Genomic DNA, 16,253 nt, shown 5'->3' with positions numbered 1-16,253 from the left:
GCAGTTATCACTGACCAAATAGTATTCATTTTTATGGGAGAAAGACTAACATTTCACAAATTATGCAAAAACCGTTCAATATTTTCTTTTAATGTGACAGATATACTACTTAAATAAAATGTAAAAACCTTAGAAGTCTTATATATAAAAATAGTTTCAGTTAGTGTTAAAATATTAGGAGTTTAAAATTTAAAGGTACAAGCATTTTTTTCAGCTATTGTGTGTATTTCCAACTCATCAATATGCCTTTGTGCCAGTGGTTCGAGAAATTTTATATTTAAGTGGATTTTGTACATTCCAGATGCCGAAACTGGAGAAGAGAGTGCTCCGTCGAAGCCTGACAGTCGTTGGTGACTTGTTTTCCTCGACAGTAGACGCAATCAAAAACGAAAGGGATGTCAAGATGGCTTTGTACAACAGCCTGGCATTTTTATTCGTTTTACTTTGTATACTGTCTTTCTGCAGCGTTTACTTTATTCTCCAACCTTTCCTGAAGTCGCTTCTGTGGGCTCTGCTCTGCGGCTCTGCCCTGCATCCATTCAAAGAGAGGCTTTCTGAGAAGCTACGCTCTGAAATCGGCTTTCTTGAGTCATCTGAGAGGCCTTTTTCCATCAGTGTACTCCTTGTACCATTTTACACTGTCGATTGGATTTCCAACATTTTTGGAAAAATTTTAAAACACAATATTTATCTTATTGTCAAATGCTCACTGTTTGTTTTCCTCGCTGGATTGTTTTATTTTTACACACCTTCAGTGATTTTTACCATCTTTAATTCTACATGGGAGTGCATTCATCTCACATTGCTCTTCATACTCTCGGCATTCAACAGTACAATTATTGTAAGTACGAATATAAAAAGTTTAGGATTAAAATTTAGTAAGTATAATTGAATAGCATTAAAAACCCATTGTCAGTTAAAAAGTAAATGTTATTCTAAAATATAAGTAAAATTAAAAGTACTCAATCAATCTATATATCTTATCAAATTAAACAGATTTGGTTTGTATTAATATACGATTTTTTTTCTGTTTTTATATTTATAATGAAAAGACTTCATACATATTTTCATAAAAATTTTCTTTTAAAAAAAGTTTTACGTTTTTATATTAAATTAGTCACTCTTAAATGAAGTTGATTGTAACAATCATTTTTTTTTTTTTTGTAATTATTAAGAGAGAATTTTAATTATGTGGTTATATGAACCAATGGAGTGCCACTGTTTTTTAAGAAAAGCCAATGTCGGGTTCGAACCCAACCTTGTTTTCGAACCTGGGACCTTGACAGAGATGAGTTCTGTGCCAATGCCTTAACTGTTGTGGCCACCAACGACCCTGATCAGGGTTGTGTTCTTTTTTTTTTACAATTAATTACTGTTGTAATTTGTCTTCTTATTCTAATATAGAACTTCAGTATATAATGTTGTTTTAAATTATTATTTATTTAGTGTTTTTCTTAATTGCAACTAAGTTGTTATATATTCTGATAGCTTGACTTAACTGCCATGGGGCTAACAAAACATTTTTTTAATTTCAAAAAACTAGCTTTGATTAATAACTGTTTTTGCTAATGTGGGTCAGTACCAATTTAAAGTAGGTATCTTCTGAAGTACTTCTATTCCTATTAAAAGGAACTTTGATGTTAATTGTTCAGTTTGAAAATTGTGTCATTTTCCACTTTGCCTCTAACGGCACTCTTCTACTTTCAAGTAAATTGTGTGTTGATTTAGGGAATACAAAAAGGTAGAAAGTAAATTTATCTCAACAATAAAGAGTGGTGCACAAAGCTCATAAAATACATGCATAAAATAACATACTTTTGTGACCAAAGAATCTGAGTGGCATTTTCTTAAAATCTGTTCAATTTTAGTGGCTACAGTTTTACTCAATGTGGTCACACTTTCTTTAATTTCCCATTAGTTGCAAATGTGATGCCAAAATATTTGTATGTAAATGCGATTTATGAAACCAAAAAGGTTTGAATTTTTCCACTTTCTTCACCACTTCATCGAATAAAGACAAAAAATCTATCTTCAGTTTGTAGTGGTGTTGAAGCTATTAGAAGTCAAACCTATGAGTTTTGTTTTCACATAGATTGGCAAAATAGAAATTATTTTTATTTCAGACTGGGTCAGTGGTGGTGAGTTTCTGTGTAGCGCTGTTCACCCTTTGGGGACAGGAATATGATTTTATACTGTCAGTCTTATCTTTCATATCCTGGATATCGGGAACGGCTTGGCTTTCTAATTTCTTCCCTTCCTTGCGCGTTTTCCTATTCGTATTTTTCAATCTTGTCCTTGTCGTAAGCTTCCTGTACAGGTTATATGAAAGCTTTTTGGAAAAAACTTCAAAACCAGATGAAAAAGAGTGTAAACTTTCAGAAACAATAGAAGACGAGAAATACATACAAACCAGGTTCGGCATTTTTATTAAATTTAATTATTTTTGTATTATTAATTAATTTTTTTCTAGCTCTCTCTACATTAAACATCTAACTGCGGCTTGTGCATTTCTCTTTGCTGTTAGTATTCCATCTGTCTTTTATTTTGTCATGGCCTTTGTAGTAATCAACGGTGTCAAAATCCTATGTAAGCTGATATTCAATTTTAAAATAAATAATATAGTATGAACATACAGGGTGAGTCACTACTCGTATGAAAATGTTTGTCAGGTCCTACACCTCAAATGCAACAAAAAAAGTTCATATTGAACCATGGTTTGATTCTCAACCCTTTTGCAGATATTCAGTATTTTATGTTTTTTCAACTATGGTTTTCATCATAAATCTTTTCATAGCTTTTAGGCTATACATTTTTGGGGAAATCGGTAGGAAAAAATTGAAAAAAAATTTCAATGCTTTGTTTTGAATTTTCCAAAATAGTTCAAGAGTGTAGCTTTATGATGAAAAACATAGATAGTTGAAAAAATATAAAATGTTGTATATCTGCAGAAATTGAATATAAAATATATTTTGCATTGTAAAAATTCACTTTTCCACATCCTAAATGTAATTGTTAAATGTAAACATTGTTTGTAAATCCCAGGCCCTTCAGATGATCTCAATAAAAGATCGAAACGTTGGCACGATAAAGAAAATTTTTTCTGAAACCTACATCACACCCGACTGCATCTCACGATATCTGAATAACTATCTGCAGAAATGTTGAGAATCGGGCCATGGTTTGTTGCATTTGAGGAGTAGAAGCACATGACACACTGCTATAAGGGTAGTGATTTACTCTGTATATTTGACAGGGAATAATCTTCCTATTTTTGTAAATACTTTATAAAATAAAGAAGAATGGTAGCTTTAGTTATTTATTTATTATACAATTCCTGTGTTGGGACAGTCAGAATGAATTTAAAATTAACATTTCAAATGGAAAACCTTGGATAATTCATTACATTCCTTTTATTATTCAACTGTGTTAAAATTTTCTATATTTTCTTTAAGGACAAAAAAAAATTCATTCTTCTTATTTTTAGGGTTTAAAATCAGCGATTCGTACAATATCGAACGTTACATACAAAATGTGAAATGCAAGTTTCATCAGTTGTTCATTCAGAGAGAGAATGTATTATTCCCACCGACCTTGAAGATATTATTGAAAGTAATTAGATTGATCATAATAAATTAATACCTTGTGATTTAATTTTACATTTATCTAAAGGGTTGGAGAAAAGTCAAATTTAAGCTGCTAACCTGTGTAAAGGATTATTGTAGTTGTGCTGCGACAACAATCGTTATCTTGTTGCTGTTGGCCAGTGTGTTGTTCTTCATTGTTTTTTTAGCTATTCAGGTATTAAACAAGTTTTACCATTTCTCTGTTTAAAAATTCTGAAAAAATTAAACATTTCAGGTGTACAAAGAAGGGATTTTTCTTGTTCAAGCTAGTGGCAACATCATAAATTCAACGATTCTCCATAATCCTCAACTGAATGAGATAATTCCAGATGACTGGAGGGTAAAAATAGACGATTTGTTGAATGATGCTTATATCTACATAAGAGAAGGGATTGCAACAATGGTAATTTAATCAAATTGTAGAAATAAAAAATAGTTTTGTGTTTGTTCCCTATCATGTTAGGGACATCTACTTATCTTTGCTGTTTGATCTATAAGACATGTTTTGGCTTCTTGCCACCTTCAATACCACAAATATAACAGGAAAATGATTATATTATTCTTTATTCTTTATTATATCTACAGGTTTATTACCCTGCAGACCTAAGGACTTACAAAATGATTTATAATTTTTATGTAAAGTATGATTGAGCTGAAAAGCTAGTGCCACAAGCAGGACTTGAATCCACGACCTTTGGCTCAATTCGCCACTACTCTAACCACTTGAGCTATTGTGAGTTTGGTATACCAACTCATCATCTCATCCCTCAACTTTTTAAAATTCCCCTCTTTTTGCCTTACATTCAAATTAAGTCTAATCATTTAGATCATTGGTGAACTTGAAGTGGCCATGAGGAGATGTTGTAGTGAACAGTGAAGTACAGGTTCTTTAGTAATCATATTAATATGTTTTAGTTGGTCCTAGCTGACCAAAGAGCAACGAAACCATATTGAAATCAAACAATTTATTGATTTTTGTTTATATGATTTTAGCTCCAATCCTTCATGAAAAAGAAGGGGATCGATCCATTAAGGAGTAAGCAACTTGAATACGAAGCACTTCAGCTTTGGGATCGTGCCTACCAAGCTTGGGTGCCGCCTTTTCAAACCACAACTGGCCCGATTACAGTCATGGTGACTCCGGATGCTGTCTCTCTAGCCTATCATCAGTTTTTTGAACAACTGAAAAAGACGCCAGGTCTGTTTTATTGCCATCTGTAAAAAAATTATTACTTTACTCAGAATTACTTGTTTCAGAGATTTTCACTTGGGACTTAAGCCTGATCAAAGATAATATGTCCACGCTGAAGACTGGCCTTGATTCAATCCTGCCAATAGTCTGGGGCAATATGTCTCTCTTTACCAACATCGCTTTGACAATGTTTTTACTTATTTTTGGAGGAGGGATTTCAATACTGAACTTTTTTTTAAATTGGGTTTGGGATTATTTTATTATGTCGTACTAATGATATGCCTGTTTCATTTTCTGAATATTTAGCGATAATAATAAGCCTTGTTCAAATTTTGATTTATCTTCTCACACTCAATAATTTTTTGCTTGATATAGGTTGTTTTTTTGACTGCATTGTTCTACTTGCTGAATTCCAGTCAAGAGGTATACAAACCTGTGGAGATCATTACACAAATGTTCCCAAAACATGGAAAAAGGTAATTAAGCTTTCCTAACCTCTCAAATTTGTGTTTACATTAATTCAATTTAGACTCGCTCTGGCTGTGGAACTCTCATGCCAAGAAGTGTTGACGGCGTCGTTTAAACTGTCCACGTTCTACGGTCTTTGGACCTGGCTTGTACACACAGTTTTCATGAGCCATTTGGCATACACCCCTGCCATCTTTGCTGCAGTGCTTGGTATGGTGCCAGTGTTGGGTACTTACTGGGTTTGTCTGCCTGCCGTTTTAGACATTTGGCTGATACAAGAAAGTGAGCTGAGAGCAGTGGGTCTATTTATCGTTCAGATAATCCCAACTACTGTCGTTGAGATGACTGTTTATAATGAAATCAAAGGGTCTGCATTTCATAACAAAAAATAAAATAAAATAAAATCCAAATGAATATTTTTACTTTCAGGGGTGGGCACCCATATTTGACTGGTTTAAGTGTAGCTGGTGGCATTTTCTGGCTTGGCGTGGAAGGAGTGATAGTAGGACCTGTCGTTCTATGCATTGTATTCACTTTTTTAAAGATGCTTACTAATGGGACTAACCCAAACTTATGACACATATATTCACCAAAGAAATTTTTATATTAATTATTATTGAAAATATTTTTTATTTGCTTTATGAAAAAACTTGAAAGTATTAAAACGAAAAAATTTTCATGGCTGTGACAATATATTTTCTACTTCCTATTTAAACATGTATAACATTGTGTATATATTGTATTTAAGATTACAATTTTTTAATTTATATTTTTAATATTGTCAGCTTTGCTCTACCCTGCGACGGATTTCGGTTACCTAAACTTACCTTAAGACCAGGAAATGGCTCGCAGTTTCCAAAGCCCACGTACAGCGAAATCAGCAGAGTGCGCTGTGATGAAAGCTTGGGGGAAATTAAAATAAAGAAAAGTAAAATGAAAAGCAAAAGTAAAACAAAACCTTCTTGACCAAAAATAAATTTATTAACTTAATGGTAAAATTTATACAAACTAAAATAAACAGGCCTCAAACTTTTTTGTGGCAATTAATAATTGAAAATTGAGCGAACGGAGGAGCTTAATCGGCAGAGACAAAAAGCACTTACGGTTTAACCAGTTAGAGAAGCTAGGATCAGTCCGCCGCAGAGATCAGGAGCCAAGTCTTTATTAGCCTGAAATTTAATTCACCTACCTTCTGTGATGGAAGGGGGCATTTGTCCTACCTAAACGTGTCCATAGGCGACCCCTAGCGACTCGTGACAATATATTCCTTTACTTACTTATAAAAAAAATGATAGACTGGTTGAGCAAATGGAAAGTCATCACAGTTGTGTCCTGTCACAGGATTTCATGGTGGAAATTAAATTTTTCGTCCATAAAATATAAATTGTTTTAGTTTCACAATTAAGTTTAATGTGTGGTAAGTTTAAATTTAATTAAGTTATTAAGTTCAATGGTACTAACGGTCAGTTATTGTGGCCTTGCCAAATCTAAAATCTAATGGCAAATTTTGTGCCCTTTCACCCTTAAACTCTAGGATTTCCTTCCTTCCATAGTCTATGGGGTGGTGAACATGTAGTTTGGTAATTTTGGATCATTTTAGTCTATCAGATGTGCCATCTTCGATGCTTGGTAACCAAAATCATTAAAAGCTGAAGGTGGTGAAAAGGTGAAATTTACTTGAGAGATTAAAACCAGGAGACCAAAATGAAAAGAATTGACCAAACTACACGTTTACCCTTGTCCAGTTTTTTATATTTCCAGTGGTGTCAGTGGTATTCCAGAGGGTTGTTTTTTTTGTTGGGAAAATAGCATGATTAGTAGCAGTTTTGAACCCTTATTAAAAAAAAAAGTGTCCAGCTTATTTTTTAATATACACTTACTTCTTTGTGCCATCCAATTTGCTTAACATTAATTCTTTAGTAAGGATATATCTTATTACCAGACCTGTTTTGGAATTTTATTATTTATAAATCATTTAGGTCTGTCTAGCCTCGTGGTTTTAATCTTACAGATAATCTTCTGGGTGAAAGAGATGGTTGTTCCCAATAGTATACATCCCAGATTAGCCCATCCTCTCCAGTCTGTCACTTAAGAATTTCTGCTTCTCTTGTTCATTGGTTCTCAACGACTCCCATAATCTTTATGCAGATGATTCCCAAATTTACCTTAATTTCCAGCTGCAATTGTAAGAATTGTTACATTCATAACAAAATATATAAATGAAATTACTTAACCGGGTATGCCGCCTGAACTGAAGTTAGCGGTGTATCAATCTCCAATTAATATGGTCAAGGTAGGTGAGAGGTTAGGTACAGAGGGCTAGGGGATACAAGTGTGATGATGTGCGTCGATGCTATACTATACAATCTGGCTGGATCTTTAGAAAATAATCAATTCCTTTATTCATAAAGTGACAATGGACCCGCCCAACTTTGGAGAAGGTTATTTTCAACACCATCTGAATCTGAAAGTTTAGTCTGTATGAAAGTTTATGTAGATTTTAAGATAAGGTTCATTTGGTAAGTAAGATTGTTCTCAATTTGTTATAGTGTTACTCTTAGAATGTTTTCATTTCACATATTAAACAGCTGGCGCCAATTTCTAATTTATTATTAACCTCAGCCCATCTTCATGGAGCAAAGCCAGCAAATTTTCGGCACAAGAAATTTAGGGCTTAAATTCAATTAGATCCTGGACCACTGAAAATGGGCTTAACTTTAATATAGAAAAGTGCCAGGCTATGTGTCTGGATCCTGTTCTCTCCTCCAATCCTTCCCTTTTATCCCTCCATTTACCATTAACAATACTAATACCCCTATCCTATTCTATTGTTAAAAACGGGATTTTACTTGGAATTTTATCTTGGAAACTTCATATTTCCCAGATCTCCGCCATTGCTTTTCCATCCTCCATCAGTTCCGTTGTGCCACCTTCTTCCCATTAGTACCCATGAATTCCTAGTTTCCTCTCTTATTCACCCCAACTGTGACTATGGATGTTGTGTATGGAGGAATCACCGGAGAGCTGGATGAAAGACTGCTTAATGAATTTTGTACTCTTTATCTTTGGCTTCCCACGTGACTGATATGTACTCTGGTTTGAAGTGATTATATCCTTTCCACTGCAGGCTATACTTCCTTGGCTCCTTCTTTTACCAAACAATATCTTCCCATTTTTGCATGTGTATTACCTCCTAACATTTAAGTGCTGCAATGAGTCTAATAGAGTCGACTATCAAAGAGCAGCTCATTGTAGGAAGAGTTAACTGCAAAGTGTCTTGGAAGGAGGCGACAGGAGGGTTGACTTGGTCAGCCAAAGTCAAGAGGACCCACTCATCCAGAGCCATGAGAACTCAGTCAGCCAGAGTCAACAATTCAGTGAGAGTATTCAGATAACTCCAAGATTTATCCATCAACTCAAAGACCATCCCTGTCAAGTTGAGAACTCAGTAGACACAAGGATTAATCCATAGCAATCAAGCACACTCCGTTTGGGACTGACCATTACTGTATTGGAAAACAAATCAAAACACTAGAAATTTTTTTATTTAAATAATTTTCATATGTGAAATAAACAATAAACTATGTGTTTTAATGTAGAAATAATGTTTCTTGTGTCAAAGTAGTTATGGAGACGTTGATTTTAGTTCTTAATTTATTGAGTATCGGGTACGGCATGTCCATTGAGGGCTGTTTGAACATAGACATCCCCATGACTGACACCAATTATCGTTATGTCATCTGTCGTTACTACTTTTGTAGAGACATCGTGAAGAATCTGTCGGATGAAAGCCAAAGGAAGCTCATCAGCAACCTCAAAAAGTCAAATCATGAATTTCTTCAGGAGACTTCATTGAGCACAAAGCAGCTAAGGAGAATTGAGCGTGCAGTTGGTGCCATTTATAAAGATTTCCTGAAGCCCACCTTTTCGAGACAAACCAGGTTAAAAAAGGATGATTCAGATGATAACGATACCTTTGTAGATACCAAACAATCAGATGTTATTAAAGAAATTGATAAAGTATGTGAAGTTGAACGTAAAACGAGCAAGGCTGAAATGCTAGCATCAGATAGGGCGTTGTCCTTTTATCACATTTTCCTTTCTATGATCAGTATTTTGATCAGCATCTGGATTGCTGTCTATATTTACAAAATTTACACCCAGAGAGCCAAGTACATTTCAATTGAAAAATTGAACAGATGATTTTTTCCAACAAATTTTTTGAGGCCATGAAGCAAAAGAATGGTGGGAACAAATAACCAATTTTATAGAGCAAAAATGTGTAAGTGTAAGAAAATATAATTAACTTTTGAAAAAAGTAATTTTTGGATTATTTTTTATTGTTAAATTACTGTTGATTTTATATTTTATCTACATATCAATTATCTGTGAACAACATACTAACATAATAAATTAGAGGGAATCTGACTTTCCTCTATGATAAACTAATAATTAGAATAATTACAAAAATATTTATTCTAGGAGGTTAGGAACTGAAAAAACCAGATGGATAGAATCAATGCTGAAAAGCAGAAAACTGCAGGCCTACATATTCCACTTCTGCTGTGGAATGTGGTAATGGTGGACAACCTCATAAGCACACTAAATGAACACAGAAAATATACCCATGGCTATGCGCAGATGACATTGTTACACTAGGTGGGGGAAATTCGCCTCAACAGTATTCAATGGTGCTCACAACAGGCAAACCACAAAACTTGCACAAATTGCATTTACCCCCCCCCCCCCAAAAAAAAAAAAATAATAATAAAATTTAAAAATAAGAAAAAATTCAAGGTCTATGCTTCAATAATGAAATACTGACTGCAGTTAAAAATGAGGTTAAATACCTAGAGATAAACTTAGATAAGAAATTCAGTTGGAATACCTCACCTGCAGCACATCATAACAAAAAGCAAAGTATCACTAAACCTTTAGGCAAATCTTGGGGACTAAAACTGAAAAATGGTCCATTGGCTATATACAGCAGTAATAAGACCAAACCCAGCAAAAACAAGCTACCCAAACGTTAGGCAACATGACAAACAATTTATTGACAAACCTAAGTAACACAGGGGCAATGAAAACAACCCAGTCAGTGCACTAGAATCACTGCTAAACCAGCCTCCATTGTAAATATTTATACAAGGAGATGATCATGTAGGCTCGAGAAACTATCAAATTGGATGAGACTACTTTAGGCAGACAACAATAATTAATAAAACAGATACCCATTCTTAGAAATGGGCAATGAATACATGATCTCAGAAACACTCTTTACAACATCCTTTAAAGTCTGAACACACTACAAAGGAGAAGAATTCAGGAGGAAATAATGATATGGAAATAATGAATAGATGATATGGTATACAGATTGCTCCAAACAAATGAACTGGATCAGGCGTTTTCTGTACAAGCCCGAAATAAGAGCAATCAAAAATTCATATCGTTCCCTTCAGCATTCAAGTTGAAGTACATATAATACATATCATTAATGCATGTGCCTTAGAAAATCTTATAAGAGGTTACACTGGTAAAACATCCTCATAATATTTGAATATGCTTCTATTCTTGGGATAACATCCCCCCTCTCATAACGGATCCAAAAAAGACAAAAGGAGAAGTGGATGTACACTAGAAGTGCTAGACAATATAAGCTTATGTTAAAACAACCCTCACCAAGACTGGCAAACTCACTGCTACATTAGAGAGGGCTAAACTCAGAGTGATAGGACTATAATATATCAGTCACGGACATCTGATAAAACACCTACAAACACGGAGTATATTCAATGATGATCCCATTTGTAGGCTAGGTGATAAGGAGGAAGCCATCCATATCATCTTCAAATGTGAAGCAACCTCTCAATGGAGACATAAACTAAGATACCAAGAAAACCCATGGAAAAGAATTGTACCAACAACAGTCAGTGGAGGAACCTTAAGGGAAGGATCAAGTTGAATGCCTGAACTAAGAAACTAGGAAAGGCTGCAGTGCTTGGGAACAAAAAAACCCCGACTTTCTAGTATCCATATCATTATAAAACGTGTGTCCACACATCACTTCTTTATAAATTTTAAAAGTGCTTATGAGAGCACTATACACTCAAAACTGTATGAGGCCATGCAAGAAATGAGTATACCAACCACATTCATTAGGTTGGTGAAAATGATAATGATGGATATGGCATGTGCAGTCCAGATGCAGGCTGATCCATCCCATGATTTCAGTACAGATAAAGGACTGAGGGAAGGTAACTCTCTGGCCTGTCTCCTGTTTAAAACAGCCATAGAAAAAGCAAATCCTGACCTCAGGAACCATACTCACCAAATCCATATGGCTGTTGGCCTATGCAGTCGAGTAGACATCATAGCCTACACCACACTTCTGTACTACTAGAAGACGCTTCTTTGCCTTAATAAGAAGTAGTCCTAACCATGGGTATTACCATTAATGGGAAGAGCAAATTTTGTATGGAGGAGGTGGATCACAGGGATGGACTGCAAGTGGCTCTAACATCTTAGTCAATGAATTTATCTATCTCACTCCTAAATTAACTCCTTCAATAACATCTCCCAGAGGGATCCATAGCTGCAAATGAAAAGCAGCTTGATCTCCAGAAACACAAAAATCGGTCTGTATAAAACCCTCATCCCCCTTGCTTCTCAAACTTGTTTCATACCCAAAACAGGCTGAAATAATTTCTTGACCTTCAAATTATTTTCTGTGCAATAAAAGAAAAGGATGAATGGCGAAGAATGAATAAGCAGTTATATGATCTATATAAAGAAATGAACACTGTAAATATAATAAAGTTAAAGATGGGCTAGTCATGTTGTGAGATGGAGGAGGGAGGTGTGCAAGCAAAGATAATGGATGGAGAAATGGGCATGAGCCTAAACGTTGGAAGGCGTAAGCTTAATTGGCTTTATGGTGTATACAACGATGTGAATATTATTTTAGGAGCTTGCAACTGAAAAACAGCTGCAAATTATAGGAATTTCTGGTATAAACTTAGTGGGGAGATCAGAAGTTGGAAAGGGCCCTTAAGACATACAGATAGATTTAACATATTTACAAGTAAACATTTATTTATATATTTACAACAATTGGTCTATCTTCATTTAAAAAAGTGCCACCCTATCTATGTATTTGTAAACCTTGAAGTCCTCGACCTTCTCGTCATCAATGTAATTATAAAGATAAAGGCACACAGTGCAAAGGTAGCAGTAATCTGAAGGTAGCCTTTCTGTATCGACTACAATGTATCTGGAAATAATTTTTCTCACAATTTTTTTCCACAAAAATTCATCGACTAAACAGTCATCTTACCTGGCAATACGCACACCGCAGGTCATGCAGTAACTACCACGAAGATTGCTGAAGCTTTTTAACAAAGGATAGCAAGTTTTGATAAGTTTGTCCATTGGGCTAAGAAGCCTGTAATAATATAAATCTTTAATTTTACACAAATAAGGTCAATATTCACTTATTTCTTATAAGAATAAAATGTATATATTAAGGAATTTGTTTTTAAATTCTCACTTATATAATGCTTAAAGAAGTGCATAAGAATATATTTAATTTACCTTGCATCAGTAAAAACAATGAGATGTTCACAATCGCCTTGGTGCATATAAACATATGGGTAGCCAAGGCGGAATGAGAGCTGGTCGACTTTTGTCATTTCCATCGGCTCGACAAAATTGAGATCAAACCCTCTCTTTTTACCCCAATTTCTAATGGGCTCACTGTAATCGATATTGCCAGCAAACCTACAATCAATGTAGAAAACGTTTCCAATATAAAACATTCCTGATTTATACTGATCCTAGAATAAAACAGATAATTTTTATGTTACATAAAACTTTAAACACAAATAAGTTATATGTTGACGTACCATTGCATAGTATTGACTAGTTGATAACGGTTCTTTGCTCACATCGCCTTCCATCGGTTGGAAATCACTATGGCAGCCGATTCTATCTCGGAGATGATCTAGGGTCAGACAAGACGGTAGGAGAAACTCCTGGCTCACTCTCACACTCTTTGATCTCCCTGTGGAGACCTTTGGGTGCATGCACGGAAGGTATATTCTCACTGTTAGCACATAATTGACCAAAGGTTCTAGCAGTTCCACGTTTTTGGTCAGTTTTTTTATGTCTAAGTCTTCCTGGAAAAAATATCAATAAATAACTCTCAATTCTGAATTAAAACAATACCTACAGTATCAAGTTCGCCGCAGTATTTGATTTTGTTTCTCAAAGTGACGGCATCCTTTTCAGCTCTCTTCTTGAGATAGATGTTGGATTTGAGTTTTGGTGACTTTGGTAAATCGTACAGAATGAAATCTTGCCTGAAGCCATCAACAGGAAGGATGACTTTGGACTGATTGACTTTTCCAGGCTTTCCCCGTAATTTTGTCCAGCTGTAGAATCACAAAACCAATAAACATTTATCAATAGATTGACAAATCACACATACCATATTGTTTTATTAAGAGCTCGAACTTCACTTTCGCTTAAATCCATTTCCACATTCAGTAAATTAACAAAGTGCTGGACATTGCAAATTTGCTTAACATTATTGGAGAATTCTTCAAAATACAATTTCAATGAGGTGTTCTCTGATATTTCATTGACTGGAATCTTGTTTTTTTGAAGATAAACTGCTTCCATCTTGCCTTCTGTAATGTAAAATAAGTATATTTTTATTTGTAATATTAAAAAAAATACATAAAGGAAAGTTTGGAATGGTTGTGCAAGGCCAAGATGTAGACCTGACTACCAACTGGATATTAACAATGCTAAGAAGTTTGATAATAAACACTTGGTCATCAGACTATATGAATAGAACCTTCCTAAGGACGCCCCCAAGGCGGGGTACCATCGCCACATCTTTGATTGCTAGTAGTAGATGATCTTACTAAAGAGCTTAACATCTTAGAATACCATAGGTTATGCAGATAGCCTGGTGACAATCATAAAAGGGTAATTTAAGTTTAAGAAATCATATGCAAAGTTTGTACCGATGCGACTTTACATGAGCCAGCCAGACACAAAGCCAATGTTCTCACTCTTTAAATTTGCCATCCACACCCTTCGCCCTGTGTGATTGAAGAGACAAGCAGGCCGTGTCTCTTGATACATGTATATTACGTCACATGTCACAATCGTACAGGTGTGAACTGATTTTGTTGTTCCTTCACATTTGTTATAGGTCTGAGTGTTGTATACCTTACAGGACAATTATCATATATCGCTTACAACCTAAAGATGTGTATCCTATCGCTCTGGTGTAAACCCTACTGTAGGGTACTAAAGAGGCTTCAAACACTTCAAACTGCGATCAAGCTGGACATGAGAAGAATCTCAAACTGCCCTGAGACACTTACAGATATGTGATTAGAAGGTAGTATGAGTGATATTTACATGGATAAACACAAGCTGAATGGGCATGATGTACAAAGTGCACACTAATACACCCGTGCGCCTGCTCAAGGGTTCAGAACACAAAACATCTAAAATAAAAGATTTTACAGGAGTGGACTAATACATCCCAGGTGTGACAAAAAATTTCTCTCAATGAAAAACCGTATATTAGCGGTAATAAAAATTAAGGATGAACTGTAACATTTAAATTAGTGTCAGTAAATAAACAAACTAAAAATAATTTGTTCAGAGGCTTTTTTTACTGAGTGTATGAAGACAGATTTTACAAACTAGAAGTTTATCGTGGTACGCTTTTTGTCTAAAATAGTAAACTTACTTAGAAAAAGTCGAAAAATCAATGAAAGTACAGAAATAAATGTTTAAAATTGAAAATCCACCATTTAATAAAGGATTAGTTACATGTAGAAAGACATTTACAAGCTTTTATCATTTTGTTTATAACCTTCCGTGTCACTGAAACGAAAGGTTTCTTCCGTAAACACGTGTTCTGATCGAACTGATATGGAAACGTGTTAAAATGTGAGGTTTAATTGTTGTCGTTGCTTGTGCACAGTGATTAAAGAGTGTTTCCCGTTTATTAATATCTTGTCGCTGTGAATATTTGGAATTTTAAACAATAGAAATTTTAAGAATTTCATCGAATTCACTTATGAGTTTTGGCCGGCCCGTCGAGAGATGGCTCTTGCGCCTATTTCGAGATAACGGAAAGAAGGGCCGGGATTGGTTTTCGCGCGGTCACGTGATGCCCCTCCCTCCGTAGTTCGTTCAAAAAGACACGCTTCCTCGGATCGGATTGCATCTGCGTGTTTCAGTCGTTGTCCGTTCGCGGTCGGGGTCCTTTCGAACCGCGTCTCTTTTCACTCGTCGTCATATTTATCTTTCTAGGGGGCGTTTTAGTTGTAAGTGTGTTGTTTTTGTTTTTTGTTCAGTTTGTGTGCCGGCGGAATGGATCACGACATTAACTTCGCGGCGCAGTGCCTCCTCGAGATGTCTCACGCAAAGTACGAGAATTTGAACAAGGCCCAGATCGACATTATCTGCGAAAGGGAGCCCAAGTACAAGGCGGTCATCGTGAGGAGGGTGGCGGAAGAGGAAGAGGCCCTCGCCGAAGAGGAGGAGGAGGAGGCCGAACGGCCGCTCTACATGGTCGCCAGGATTCTTACCGATCTCACGGAGATCAAGCAGGAGGAGATAGTGGACGACAACGTCGATGTCATCACAGTGGACGTCGACACGTCCGAAGAGCCTTACGAGGAGGCGGTAGAGGTGCCGCAGCGGAAGAGAGGCGCCAGGTCCAGCTACCGCAAAGTGCACAAGTGCCAGCATCCCGGCTGCAGCAAAGTCTACGGAAAGAGCTCCCACCTCAAAGCGCATCTCCGCACCCACACAGGTACCAGAAAAAGATATTTCTCACTGTCCTCCTTTCCCATAATACCATTATAGAGTAAAATCATAGCCGTTCGTAGCGCAAAGGTCTGCAGAAATCGTCGGATGGACCGCTGCATATCTGACTACAC

At 35.7% G+C, this 16,253-nt stretch overlaps 3 protein-coding genes and 1 long non-coding RNA gene across 17 annotated transcripts in view; 2 read left to right on the top strand and 2 right to left on the bottom strand.

Moving 5' to 3' along the window:
- The first annotated feature begins 28 nt into the window (after positions 1-28).
- LOC106672990 (transmembrane protein 245-like) lies at positions 29-6,059 on the top strand. Its single transcript, XM_014404861.2, has 12 exons — positions 29-195; positions 302-841; positions 2,124-2,413; positions 2,471-2,586; positions 3,485-3,609; positions 3,670-3,798; positions 3,859-4,026; positions 4,617-4,821; positions 4,881-5,059; positions 5,191-5,291; positions 5,345-5,650; positions 5,713-6,059. The coding sequence occupies exons 2-12, from the start codon at positions 302-304 to the stop codon at positions 5,858-5,860; spliced, it is 2,307 nt and encodes a 768-aa protein (XP_014260347.1). The 5' UTR covers positions 29-195; the 3' UTR covers positions 5,861-6,059.
- Positions 4,756-8,830, bottom strand: LOC106672994. 4 transcript variants are annotated; one of them, XR_001341334.2, is made up of 5 exons: positions 8,133-8,830; positions 7,518-7,747; positions 7,293-7,460; positions 7,164-7,227; positions 4,756-4,838 (listed from the first exon to the last, which is right to left on the bottom strand). It is a non-coding gene; the product is annotated as an uncharacterized LOC106672994 (long non-coding RNA). The 4 variants fall into 4 exon arrangements; XR_001341335.1 differs by lacking the exon at positions 7,164-7,227 and having other exon boundaries at positions 4,759-4,838; XR_001341336.1 differs by lacking the exon at positions 4,756-4,838 and adding an exon at positions 7,901-7,982 and having other exon boundaries at positions 7,227-7,460.
- A 3,518-nt stretch (positions 8,831-12,348) lies between these two features.
- LOC106672997 (snRNA-activating protein complex subunit 3) lies at positions 12,349-15,266 on the bottom strand. Of its 4 annotated transcripts, none has more exons than XM_014404873.2 (7): positions 15,179-15,266; positions 13,769-13,970; positions 13,511-13,712; positions 13,185-13,457; positions 12,874-13,115; positions 12,617-12,724; positions 12,349-12,553 (listed from the first exon to the last, which is right to left on the bottom strand). In XM_014404873.2, the coding sequence occupies exons 2-7, from the start codon at positions 13,960-13,962 to the stop codon at positions 12,409-12,411; spliced, it is 1,164 nt and encodes a 387-aa protein (XP_014260359.1). In that variant the 5' UTR covers positions 13,963-13,970; positions 15,179-15,266; the 3' UTR covers positions 12,349-12,408. The 4 variants fall into 4 exon arrangements, with proteins under 4 accessions (XP_014260359.1, XP_014260356.1, XP_014260357.1 ...); XM_014404870.2 differs by lacking the exon at positions 15,179-15,266 and adding an exon at positions 15,053-15,177; XM_014404871.2 differs by lacking the exon at positions 15,179-15,266 and adding an exon at positions 14,716-15,007.
- A 297-nt stretch (positions 15,267-15,563) lies between these two features.
- The window catches only part of LOC106672998 (transcription factor Sp3-like), a 168,237-nt gene continuing 167,547 nt past the window's right edge, over positions 15,564-16,253 (top strand). For all 8 annotated transcript variants that reach the window (XM_024229276.1, XM_024229277.1, XM_024229281.1 and 5 more), the window contains exon 1: positions 15,564-16,126. In XM_024229276.1, coding sequence (XP_024085044.1) covers positions 15,682-16,126 — 445 coding nt within the window. In that variant the 5' untranslated portion in view covers positions 15,564-15,681. The remainder of the gene's footprint in view (positions 16,127-16,253) is intronic.

The sequence above is a fragment of the Cimex lectularius genome, unplaced genomic scaffold (genome assembly GCF_000648675.2).
Source record: "Cimex lectularius strain Harlan isolate CLEC.00 unplaced genomic scaffold, Clec_2.1 scaffold325, whole genome shotgun sequence".
Taxonomy (NCBI): domain Eukaryota; kingdom Metazoa; phylum Arthropoda; class Insecta; order Hemiptera; family Cimicidae; genus Cimex; species Cimex lectularius.
This window is presented reverse-complemented; position numbering and strand designations above follow the sequence as displayed.

Excerpts from the sequence above, each read along its gene's own strand:
- LOC106672990 (XM_014404861.2), top strand. The coding sequence starts at position 302 with ATGCCGAAACTGGAGAAGAGAGTGCTCCGTCGAAGCCTGACAGTCGTT. Across the intron at positions 2,587-3,484 it reads CAACGGTGTCAAAATCCTAT|GGTTTAAAATCAGCGATTCG; the intron begins GTAAGCTGATAT and ends TCTTATTTTTAG. Across the intron at positions 5,292-5,344 it reads TTCCCAAAACATGGAAAAAG|ACTCGCTCTGGCTGTGGAAC; the intron begins GTAATTAAGCTT and ends AATTCAATTTAG.
- LOC106672997 (XM_014404873.2), bottom strand. The coding sequence starts at position 13,962 with ATGGAAGCAGTTTATCTTCAAAAAAACAAGATTCCAGTCAATGAAATA. Across the intron at positions 13,458-13,510 it reads ACTGCGGCGAACTTGATACT|GAAGACTTAGACATAAAAAA; the intron begins GTAGGTATTGTT and ends TATTTTTTCCAG. Across the intron at positions 13,116-13,184 it reads CTAGTCAATACTATGCAATG|GATCAGTATAAATCAGGAAT; the intron begins GTACGTCAACAT and ends GTTTTATTCTAG.